Source organism: Pogona vitticeps, chromosome 5, assembly GCF_051106095.1.
Source record: "Pogona vitticeps strain Pit_001003342236 chromosome 5, PviZW2.1, whole genome shotgun sequence".
NCBI classification, from domain to species: domain Eukaryota; kingdom Metazoa; phylum Chordata; class Lepidosauria; order Squamata; family Agamidae; genus Pogona; species Pogona vitticeps.
In genome coordinates this window covers 138,745,169-138,757,778 of record NC_135787.1, presented here as the reverse complement: position 1 = coordinate 138,757,778, position 12,610 = coordinate 138,745,169, and the positions used below count along the sequence as shown (strand labels likewise).

At 37.3% G+C, this 12,610-nt stretch overlaps 1 protein-coding gene across 3 annotated transcripts in view; it reads left to right on the top strand.

Moving 5' to 3' along the window:
* ADAMTS20 (ADAM metallopeptidase with thrombospondin type 1 motif 20) overlaps positions 1-12,610 on the top strand; it is an 81,337-nt gene that overhangs the window by 31,780 nt on the left and 36,947 nt on the right. For all 3 annotated transcript variants that reach the window (XM_020799464.3, XM_073000455.2, XM_073000456.2), the window contains exons 13-24: positions 385-566; positions 668-804; positions 3,131-3,248; positions 5,735-5,830; positions 6,285-6,451; positions 6,553-6,682; positions 7,350-7,476; positions 7,862-8,072; positions 9,467-9,631; positions 10,883-11,047; positions 12,180-12,302; positions 12,413-12,520. In XM_020799464.3, the coding sequence (XP_020655123.3) occupies positions 385-566; positions 668-804; positions 3,131-3,248; positions 5,735-5,830; positions 6,285-6,451; positions 6,553-6,682; positions 7,350-7,476; positions 7,862-8,072; positions 9,467-9,631; positions 10,883-11,047; positions 12,180-12,302; positions 12,413-12,520 (1,729 nt within the window). The remainder of the gene's footprint in view (positions 1-384; positions 567-667; positions 805-3,130; positions 3,249-5,734; positions 5,831-6,284; positions 6,452-6,552; positions 6,683-7,349; positions 7,477-7,861; positions 8,073-9,466; positions 9,632-10,882; positions 11,048-12,179; positions 12,303-12,412; positions 12,521-12,610) is intronic.

Here is a 12,610-nt window from a genome sequence, read left to right as displayed (position 1 = left end):
TGCCTCCTTGATAGGGGCTGGATTCAATGATCCATAGGGTCCCTTCCAACCCTGCAGTTCTATGACGGTGCTGCTGCTGATCTTCTAGTGGCTTAAATGCCTTTGCACAAACTATTGTTTGATTGAATATTGTCGATTCTGTTTTGTTATGTGACCCCTTGTAAGCTAATCTGAAAATTTTTAATTGAAAGTTTTAACTGAAGAGGTTTAAAATTAATGAAAATGCCATCAGAGTGAACTAGATCTTAAAAGGATATTTATTGTGTTTGGACTGAAATCTATTATTGAAATTAAAGCATTAAGATAGCTTAAGAAGGATTGCTTTTAATAGGAATGTCTGAATGTCTATTTTTAAGGTGTTTGAAATGCAATTTTTTTTTAAAGGCCAAAACATGGAGGAAAATACTGTGTGGGTCGCAGGATGAGGTTTCGATCATGTAACACTGATTCATGTCCAAAAGGGAGAAAAGATTTTCGAGAACAGCAGTGCTCTGAGTTTGATGGAAAACATTTCAACATCAATGGACTAACATCTACTGTACGCTGGATTCCAAAATATAGTGGCAGTATGTCATCAAATACTTTAGTTAATTAATAGATATTTCTTTTCATAAAGTTTTTCACAAGTGATAAAATAATACTTGGCTTTTTTTTTTTGCCCCAACAGTTGCTATGAAGGATCACTGTAAGCTTTTTTGTCGAGTTTCTGGCACAACATCCTACTATCAGCTGAAAGACAGAGTTATTGATGGCACTCCGTGTGGACCAGATACTCATGATCTGTGTGTTCAAGGTTTATGCAGGGTAATTAACTTCAAAATTGTGATTTTATGTGAAATGATCAGCACAAATGATGTTGAGACGTGCCTGTTAATGTTTTCTGCAGTGACTACTGGAACAGTCTAATGCATGAGTCAATTCACATTAGCATGGATTCTCATTGGCATGTTATTCTTATAATGGTGTAATACCAAGTCACATGTGAAAAATTATTAACCATTGCACTGCTCATGGGAGCAGTAGCCACAAGTTAGACCAAAATACCTTATTTTCTGATGTTATTGCAGGAGGTAACTATGGTTAATAAAAGTGCCAGTGTAGATTTAATGGTAATTATTGTTTGTCATCGACAAGAGCAGTTGCCAGGCAGGGTTGACAGTATTGTTCTAGATCCTGGGTTCCCAACCTTGGGTTCCCAGATGTTTTTGAACTAAAACTCCTGGAAGCCTTTAACACTAGCTGTGCTGTCCAGGATTTCTGGGAATTGTAGTCCAGGAGCATCTGGGGACCAAAGGCTGAGAACCACTGGTCTAGATGGATGCTTTCTGTGTTCTATGAAGAAAGGAAAGGAAATGTGTGAACATTCTGCCTCTGCCCCAGTCACTAAATGTATGACGTGGTGCACCTAGTATAATGATTTGGTAGTATTATGTCTACACCAAACCTTCTGTGAATCAGTTCTTAACAGGTGACTAAATTGGATGTAAGGTGATAAAGGAACTCTCCCACCTTCTGTCAGTTGAGTTTAGAAATGAGTTAAGCTACTTCAATAAAAAAAATTAGGAAGCTAATTTTTTGGCTAATTGTTAAGCAAACCAGCATTTATCCCCATGTCTGCAACTTGCTCAGCTTCCCCCACAGCCTTGTTTTGTACTCTTCTACCCAGCTTGATATCTTCAGTGGCAATTTGGTAGTGGCAACCACACAGGCAGAGAAAGAGCAGAGGGGCAGATGTCTCCCTCTTCTTGAATAACAAGTTCCCTGCATAGCAGTTCTGAGTGGTAAATGATGAAAAAGTTATCTCCCCTCGCCCCTTCTCCCAGAGCTTCTGCAATAACAGTAGCATTTGTGGAGGCTACATTTTCCAAGGGGTGATTGTAGTCTTATACAGTATTTTGCTAAACAGTGTGTGAGGTATTGGCAAGGCAAGCCCTTTACAGCTTGTCATAGCACTAAAGTGAATGCAGTAAGTGGGATAGGAGAGAAGATGGAATTTCTGTGAATGTGTTTGATAGGAACTGAGTAATGGGATACAGGAGGATTTGGAGGGGAAGAACTGAGTTATATTGTTTATCTTATGGTTAAGGTAAACATTATAGCCAATAAAACTTATGCTTCTGCCTTAGAAGCAACAGCAGTGTTTGGAACTAAGTTATGAAAATGTGAAGATTTATAAGTGACATGCTTAGGGCTAGAATATAAGAGATTCAAGGGCAAAAACAAAATTGTAATACCAACAATTTGTATCATTGTAGTCAATGATATGTGTATTACTTAGGACTAAAAATATTTAAACATCCTGTAAATTCAGTAGGGAATTAAGCAGAAAAAAAGTAACTGATGAAACACATCTTTGTATTTCTAAAGTTACAGATGTATTAGGAGCTGCAGGTTTTTGAACTGTGCTCAGTAGTTTTTGAAGGAAAGTTAAGAAAGGCTAGTAACTTAAATTAATAATTTTTGCCTGTTACCTTATACACGCTTACTCTTACTGATTTTTTTTGTCCATGATCGGACTAAAACACTAGGGCCTAAATCCTGTTTGTATTTGCTTTAAATCTTAAATTGAGATGTTTTTCTCCTCCTTTCCCCCTTCAGCCCTCCATTGTGATGAAAAATGTGCTCTGGAGGGTGTTCTAGTCTTTTAAAGCAGTGGTCCCCAACCTTGGGCCTCCATATGTTTTTGGACTTCAACTCCCAGAAATCCTGGCCAGCAGAGGTGGTGAAGGCTTCTGGGAGTTGTGGTCCAAGAACATCTGGAGACCCGAGGTTGGGGATCACTGCTTTAGACCACATTTTTAGGAGACACAGATGAGGCTACTGGACAGAGAGGTTTTTGACCCTTTAAATTCTGCTTGCAGAAGCAGTGTCCAGCAATAAGTGTACCTTGTTGGGTCCTATCCTTCAACTGCAGTTCTGATTCGGAATTCTCATTAAGTTCGAAATCTGTTTTTATATGCTAGCATTGCTCTCTTTATTACAGCATGATGCCAAATCCACTATTGTTAAGTGAATGAAACATATTCTGTCAGTTAACATGAGATGGGAGGAAAGTAGATTATAAATGATTATAAATACTATGAATAATAAACAAATATGGATATAAATACGTTTTAACTTGTCTCTGTAGCAAGCTGGCTGTGATCATGTATTGAATTCTAAGGCAAGAATAGATAAATGTGGCATCTGTGGTGGTGATAATTCTTCGTGTAGGACTCTCGCTGGTACTTTCAACAGTGCTCACTATGGTATGTTTCATCATACATGTATATATATCTGTGTGTATGATTATTAATCAGACCAATCTCAGGGTGATTCAAAATAATATTTATTTATTTATTTGATTTATACCCCGCCCATCTGGCCTGTAAGACCACTCTAGGCGGCTATATATTCAGCTTGATTAAAAATGTATGAGAGAGAAAAAAATACTGTTTGTACAGCTCAGTTCATGAACATGTAAACCTTCAGAGAAAATGTATGCAAATGTGTGTAAAATTGCTCACATTTTTTTACATGAGTAGGTTCTTAGGATGCAGTTTTGATTCCTAAGCATTGACAAAAAATAATTTAAAAAGAGGGAGAGAGAGGTGAAAAAAAGACATTATTGTAGCTCTTCCAAGACTAACAGATTTATTTCAGTGGCTACTTCTCTGGAAATTAGTTAAATCATTGTTACTGTATTCTTTAAGCTGCTCCACACAAACACTTTGTTGTAGTCTGTCAAGTACAGGCTGATTTTCCAAAATTCTTTGATGTACTTTAGTAACTAATGCATGTTTGCAGTATAAACTCTAGTGCCTGTCCCTTTTAAAAATCTGGGTTGAATATAAGACATTTCTTGGTCCATTCAGGATGAAAACCTTTGTTGCAGCACCTTGAGCATCACTGCTTGCATGGGAAATTAGAGCAAAGGCTATATATTTACTGCACTCCTTGGCATCTTTTTTCTTGGGGATTGGAATGTATATTGAATATTCCCAGTCTGTGGACCATTGTTTTGTTTTCCATGTTTCTTCGCCTATTCTTGTTAGGATTTTGACATATTCTCTTTCTGCCATGTACAGTACTCCTGGAATTTATTTCTTCCAAGTGTTTCAAGAGTACCTTTCACCTCTTCTAAAACTGCAAGTTCTTCATCTCTTGAAAACAATCTATCACCCTGGTATCTTTTTTGTGTTGTTCTTCAGTATATTGTTTCCAGTCTCCCTTTATTTTATCCTTGTCAAATAATATATTTTCCTCTGTTGGTCTTTCAACATCTCTAATCAAGGTTTACATTCCCCTTTGATTTCATGGATCTTATGGAAGAGATATCTTTCCCCTCTCTTGTTGTTCTGTTCTCCTTTCTTTGCATATAAATAATTGTAGTAGTTCCCTTTTCCACTATGTGATAGTTACTGAAATGTTTTCTTCAGGATTCTGAGTCTGTTTCTGTCACTTTTACTTTTGCTTCTCATCTGTTCTTAACAATTTTCTTCCACCATCCTTATAGGCTTTTCTTTTTTCTTTCTTTTTTTTTTTACTACAGGAATAATATTTTCAATTCTTCCTTCATAATATATCTGGTTCTTTTGGTTCATAGTTAGTTGAGTTTTGTAATGTGATAATTTGGTTTTAAATTTATTGGAAATGATATTTAATTGTTTTTAAAGCTTTATTATAATTTTTGATACTAATAATATGTGGTCAGTACCGTAATCTATTCTTGGTCTTTTTTTTAAGTAAGAGAACACAGCTTCTCCATTTGTTGTTTCCAATTATGCAGTGTATTTCATTTCTGTATTGGCCTTCTGGTGAGGCCTGTGTATGCAATCATCTGTTGCATTGCCTGAAGCATGTATTTGCAATAAACAGATTGCTGACTTCATAGAATTCTATGAATTCTGCTTTGTTTTTGACTTCTAGGCCAAATTTTCCAACAGTGTTTGGTTCTGCTTTGTTTATTACTGATTCATTTCAGTCACTTATGGTTATCACCTGTGATCCGTTTCCTCCTGGATGCTTGCATAAAAGCTTTTGCTTTCTTCTTCAGCATCTGTAGTTCAGCATAGATTTGGATGATGGATATATTTATATGCTTGTCAAGAAATTGAATTGACACCATTTGGTCAGGATTTGCATTATAGCCCCTAACTGCATGTGCTCTATCTTTGAGTCAATCCTTTTCTTCTGATTTTGTCATTTCCAGAGTAAAACACTTTGTAATTGTTGGACTGAAAATATCCTAATCTTATTGACTTAATTCCTTTATTGACTATCTCAGTAACAATGGTTCAGATCAGTGGTTGCCATTTCATGTCTTTCCTCCAGAGAGTAGGCTGAGATTTAGCATAAGCTTCCTGCTGGAGGGCAAGGACAGGCCACTGATTTTTTATTCCAAGTTCCCTCTTTTCTTCTGAAGCCTGCCACCAATGTTTCTTAGGCTGCCCCTGAAAATTAAAGAGCTTTGAGAATAACATAGGGATATGATATTACGAGCTACAGATGGAAGAAACATTAGAGAAAATCACTGTTTCATCCTCTCCCCTCACACCAATGCCAGCAGAAATTTAATAGATTAGGTAGCATATATAGTGAATTAGTGGCTTGTTGTTGTTGTTGTTCCTTGGCCGTTGTTATCTAATTGTACACTTTATTTTTACATAAAACAGACTGGGTCAGTTTCACATCAGATGTGTTACTTGCAAATAATATGTTTTGTAGAACTAATTTGTATGTAATTATATTTCAGGCTATAATATTGTAGTAAAAATTCCTGTAGGAGCAACAAACCTTGATATACATCAGTACAGTTATTCAGGGAGACCAGAAGATGACAATTATCTTGGTAAGCATTTCTAATTTCTAACTGTTGGCAAAGGAACCACTATATTTAGTGGCTTACATGTTGGTTTCACTAAAGTGTGTATGATTTGCCTGATACTTTGATGACATGGCTTCCATTGAAATCCTATTTATCAGATTCACATGTATTTATGAGCTTCACTCCTATATTGTTTTTCAAATTACAACAATCAGTAACAGATATAAGACTCAGTTATGGAAAAATCAGACACAGATTCAAAAATCAGAATCAAAGTTGCAGCATACACTGTACATAAGATCAACATAGACATTAAAAGTTTAAGAGGCAAGATGGCAGAATAGAAATAAACACTGAAAAGTGCAACACATTATTCAGATGTAAATTCCAGAAAAGCCTGCGTAAAAAAGCCATGTCTTCTATTTAGGTATGAAATAAAAACACAGTGATGAGGGTTGCCTCTGTTATCTTTTTCTAGCATTATCTGATACTCAAGGAAATTTTTTCCTCAATGGAAATTTTGTTGTAAGCCTATCTAAAAAAGAAATCAGTATGTATGGAATGAATTTTGAGTACAGTGGTTCGAATAACACCGTGGAGCGTATAAACAGTACTGGGCGTCTTGAAGAGGACATTCTCTTACAGGTGAATTTTTAATATTTAATTAATAGAAAGCATTTGTATGTTTTATGTGCAAGAAGTGAGGAAAATTCATTGAAAAACAGTTTTTTGAAATCCTTGTTTAGGTGTTGTGTGTAGGAAATTTGTACAGTCCTGATGTTCGGTATTCCTTTAATATCCCTGTAGAAGAAGGGAATGATCTCTTTACGTGGGACCCATATGGGCTTTGGCAAGACTGCAACAAAATGTGTCAAGGTATTCCCATATTTTTACATTACTCTTTTCTTTTTTAAGGTGGTTCAGCGTTCACACCAGACATTTCTTTCAGCTTGCTGTGGTGTGACTGACTGTGTGTGTATGACTGAAGCATAGTAATGGATTTAACTTTAAATTTAATTGAATGGGTTGATCATTAAAACCATCATCAGATTTAATTATCATTTTCCCCCAGATTAATTATTTTCTATTACAATTAAGACATTAGTAGAAATTGTTTCTAACTCTCTGTTTCAAAACAAGGAAGAAAAGATTCATCCATTTATAAAAAGCCCATGTAAGAAAAGTCAATTTAATATACCACCGTTTTCTTATGGGCAAAACAACATTGAGAATTTCTACAGCGTTTTATAAAATATTTTAGAATGTATTGAAATATACTTGGGGATCCTTTGGAGATGCTAGACCACCTCCATTAATGACCCCCTTGGCTAGTGTCACTCTGCAGGGTGAAGTGAATCCAGTGTCTTTGAAACTTCCCCCTGCACTTTATCAGTGTCAACTATATGAAGCACGCAGGGCAAAGAAGAAGAGGGGAATTAAAGTATTCCTGGCAAATGGTTGGCGTGATGCAGCTACCTTTTTAAAATCAGAATCAAAGTAGTGTCCTATTCTTAATGTCCTGTTTCAAATTATCCTACTTAAGGACTTCGCAGAAGGAGGGTGACATGCATACGAAGGAGTAGTCACTTGGTGGTGTCTGACCAAAGATGTGCGCATGTAACACCTCCCACAGCTGTTACAGAACAATGCAATGCGGACTGTGAATTAAGGTAAAAATAAAAAAATTTGTCACAATTAGGCTGTTTTACAACTGTACTAAGTTGGTGAGTGTACATCACAAAATAGTATGCATAGATTAGGATGTATTTAACACATTTAATCAAATTGTTGCATAGTTTGGAATTCTTTTTACAATTTCAAAATAGTTTATGGTGCATTTTTTAGGAGTCCATTTTATTGGTTACATTTGGAATCTTAATTTTTCTTGCCTGTGGTTCTAAAATGTTGGTGTTTCCTGAATTGTATCATTAATAGCCAACAGATACACATCATGTTTGTTTAGATGTTCCATATAATATTTGGATAAATTTGAAATATAGGTTACCTTTACACATTAAAACATATTTAGTTTTATATAATAGTTTATACTTATAGGTGGCATAACTTTGGCAAAAGTGAATGCTCATCTCCATGTGGTCCAGGGTATCGGTCTTTAGACATCCGCTGTATGAAGTACTCTGTTTCAAAGGGACTGAGTGTACCAGTGGATGATAAATACTGTGCTGATCAGCAGAAACCACCAATGCGAGAAGCCTGTCATGGAGATTGTCTTCAAACTAGTTGGCATTACACAGGATGGTCAGAGGTATTCATTTTCAGTATTGTACTTTAATTATTTTTGCATTAAAGTAGGTGATTTTGTCTAGTAAATTGCTAAAAGTCAAGTGGCAAGACATTTTGGAGGTCACTCATTCATAAGGTCACCGTAAGTTGGAAGTGGCTTAAAGGAACATAATGATGACTAGTATTTGTATGCCATTGGGTCATTTCCAACCTATGGTGATCCTATGAATGACTGCATTCCAAAAGGCCCTGTCAGATCTCACAGACTCAAAGTCATGGCTTCCTGTATTGAGACAATCCATTTCATGCTTGATTTCCCTCTTCCTGCTGCTTTCAACTTTTCCTAGCATTATTGACTTTTCTAGTTCATTTTTTCATGTCAGCTTTTCTCACTGTCCGGATTTCATATCTGTACATAGAAATTGGAATACCATAGTGCCACCTCACCTTGGCCTTGATCTCTAGTAATACATCCACTGACTAGAACAGACCGTAGAATCAGTAGGACTTAGGTCAGCTCCATTGATTCAGTGTGGCTACTCTTTGTTAGAATTTATTTCAGCCATCTATTTGGCTTCTTCACATACAATAAGGAGAAGGGGTGTCATCCCTCATTTTATGCAGCAAGAGACTTTGACAGGCTGTAATATATTGATGTAGCCCTGAGTCATTTACACATATCTTCCTTAATCTTCAGCTGGCTGGATAGCTTAGTGCAGTGGCGCTGAATCTTTTTGGGCTCGCGTGCTCAAACTGAAAAAAACAAACCAACCAAACAAAACCACACACCAGCAGGTGGCGTGCTGCAACGGAAACAGAAGTGGCCGGGGCGGAACCGGAAGTGGTGGCGGAAGGGGGAATCCCGGACACAGAGGTGCCTTGAGACCCCACTCTGGATCCGCCACCAGCGACAGCTGTTCCGGATTTGCCTGCCGAAATGGCAGCACTGTGGCTGCAGCCGCCTCTCAGGTTTGGCTGCGTTTGGGGTGGGGGGGAGCAGCAATCTGCAACTTATGCCTCGTGTATCTGCAGAATGGGCTCTGTGTACCAGCTGTGGCACGTGTGCCATAGGTTCGCCATCACTGGCTTAGTGGTTTAGGTATCTGGCTACAGAGCCAGAGGTTGAGATTTCGATTCCCCACTGTGTCTTCTGTGAGTAGAGCCAGCCTGTATAGTCATGGGCAAGCTGCACTGATCCAGGGTGTCCCCAGAAGAAAGGAATGGTAAACCACTTCTGAGTATTCTATACCTGGTAAACCCTGAAAAGGGTCACCATAAGTCAGTATTGACTTGATGGCACATTATTATTACTATTAGTATTCCCTAATCTGCAATGATTTTTTTATAATGATCTTTCTCCCTCTCTCCATCCCTCCTTGACTTGTCTTTTTGTGGTTGCTTTTCTCAATGAATCAGTGTTCTAGGAGTTGTGGACGAGGTACAAGAATCAGAGAAGCTTTTTGTATGAACAATTTTGGCCGTCACCTTGCAGACAGAGAATGCAACGAACTACCAAAGATTATTACTCAAAACTGCAACGAGTTTCTATGCCCCCACTGGATTGTTGGTGATTGGAGTGAGGTAATGCATTCCTTTATGATGGAATAAAATTTAAGTTTGTACAAGAACTCTTTGTTGGGTTTGGCTGTATCCTGAACTGAATTGGCATAGTTTGGGTCAATTTATATGAGATCTGTATAGAAGCAGAATAGTCAAATTTAGTTCTGGGGCAGAAGCAAAATGGTCTAATATAATTTGGCAGTTTTAATGTCTCAAAATCAGTGGGGAGAAACCAGTCTTCCCACTCTAGGGAGATTTAATGTAAACACAAAAAAGTAGCATGACTGAGAGGGGAGCTTGTTGACTACTCCAATGTGCAATCTGAGGCAACAGTTTCCCCATCACTTTCTAGTTATTGTGCTTGCACAGAAGAATTGAGTATATGCAAGATGGTGCTGTGATTAGGAGGGGAAGAATGGAAGCTGAATTTTGTTCACTGGTAGCTCTAATGTGTAATCTGAGACAAGAATTTCATCATTAGCCTCCAGTCACAGTGCATGTCTGTAGTATATCTAGATTTCCTGTATATTATTACAAAAACATGGCAGTTTTGGTTTTCTAATGCAAAACAACAGGAAGCTGGCAATCTGAATTTACAGATTGATTTAGATCTGGATCACAAAGAATTCTCCAGACCAAACTGGGGGACCTATGTGCAGTCCCAATTTACACAGTGGTTCTTGTCTAGCCAAATGTGCTATCAGGAAAGACAGTATCAGGCATCCATCAACAATCAAGATGTTGTTCATTTACATTTATACTTAGAGACTTTCATAATGCATGGCAGAGAAGATCACATGGCTCAAGGTAACCAGTATTTGGTACTTCAGCCTGAGTTCTTTATTCAAGAAATCATTGAAACAAATTGAGCATCTGTACATAGACACTGTACTGTGCAGAGAAGTACCTTACGGAAAATATATAAATTTGCCTTATAACTCCATCTCTTATTCTCAAGTTACTTGGTTTCTTTCACTGTACTCTCTCCAGTTTTGTCTTCCCCAGTTTTTTTTCTGCCTTCAATCAGGGAAGAAATAAGCCCTTCCTCTATTTTATGCATAGCTCATCAGATCACACTTGTACAGTTTTCTTGATTCCTTTCTATACATTTTATAATTATGTGAGTCTTTTGGAGGTGGGGGTACAAACCTGGTTACAAAAAGTACAATCTCTTTACCCTTGTGAAAGGAAGTGGTGTAATAAAATTGCACCAGACTTATCAGAACGTAATGCTAAAATGCATTTGCCATATTTAATCTTCTGAACATGCAGTGTTCTGTGACATGTGGGAAGGGAACAAAGCATCGACAAATATGGTGTCAACTAAATGACGACCAACTAGAAGATGCTTTCTGCAATCCAAACTTGTTACCAGAATCTGTGGGCGAATGTGAACTTAATGAATGTGCAGCTTGGCAAGTGGGACCCTGGGGAGAAGTGAGTACACAGAAATTCTCTCATAATATTATTTCATGGTTATTTGCTAGCATCCACTTCAGGTAGTTCCTCTGAAGATGGATAGAGAGAGAGAGAGAGAGAGAGAGAGAGAGAGAGAGAGAGATTGTTTGGAGAAAGCTTTGTTGAAATAAGATTGCAAAAGACCAGAACAAAGACTTTGAAGAAATGATGATGTATGACAAATAGTCAGTGCAGATGCTACCACAAGTCATAAAATAAAGACCAGGGCATTATAATTTTGATCAAAACATTGATAAAATATACAACCAGCCATTTCAAGGTAGTAAATAAAAGGAAGATTTAGCAGAATGCACAAATAACAAGTGAAAGAGCAGATTTCCCTTCCAATGTTCAAAGATATAGCACCCTACAAAATTCTTTAAAAATCATAGAGTGTTGAAGACATGACTGAGAATGCATTACAACTAATTTGGGAAGAAAGACTGATGGCAGATGAGTCTGTCCAGTATAAAAAGAATGAGTATGATTGGGATGAAATCAAGGCTCGTGAGAGCCTGAATGTGGGAGATAGAAGCTGCCAATTTGTACTGAGATAAGGAGCCAGTGTTGAAATTGAAGAAAGGAGTGGTTATTCCAGTGGTTGAACTGGATGAATTTGACATTATATTTCTTACTGGCTACCTGTATTGATAGTGGAAGTATAATTTGTGTTGGAAATGTATTTATTTATTTAAAATATTTTTACTTCACTTTACTGCTAAAAAGCACTAAGGTGGCTTATAATATTAAATGATAACAATATTAAAAGCTAAAAAGAATAAGTCATTACAAAATCAATTTTAAAGAAACAATATAATATTTAAAAAATGTAAGTAAAGAGAGAAAACAACAGAAATGTATTAGTCCCATTTTAAGAATCCCCTTAGACAGCCAATCACTAAAAGAAAGCCTACCTGAAGATAAAGGTCTTTGCCTGCTTTCAGAAAGACAGGAAAAATGGGGCCAGCCTGGCCTCCTGACGGAGGGAGTTCCAAAGTCTGGGAGCAAAGACAGAGAAGGCCTTCTCTCATGTACCAAATGCATCTGTGAAGGTGGGGGTGCAAATGCAAAATCTAAAATGTTTTATTTGTGTGGAATTGTTTGCATTTAGTGTTCTGTGACATGTGGGCATGGATACCATGTGCGTGCAGTAAAATGTATTTCTGGCATTTACGGAGTTATTATGGAGAATGACAGAGAATGCAGTGTTGCTACACGTCCAAGAGACAGCCAGGTAAGTAAGATAAGAAACAATGTTTAATTTGAACTTGTTTAAAGTGAACTTCTTTTTGTTCTTCCCACATTAATAATGTGTAGGACCTAAAAACGTTATTTTCCTTTAAGGAATGTGAGATGCCCTCTTGTCCAGAGATGATAAAAATATGGCCAACATCCCTTCCTGCCATCCTAACTGACAGTGTGGCTCAGTGGAGATACGGATCATGGACTCCAGTGAGTAATCTTGCAAGAAGGATAGTAATCTATTTCATAGCTGAATAGTAAAACAACCCCAGTTTTTTATCAGTTTTACTTGGACATATT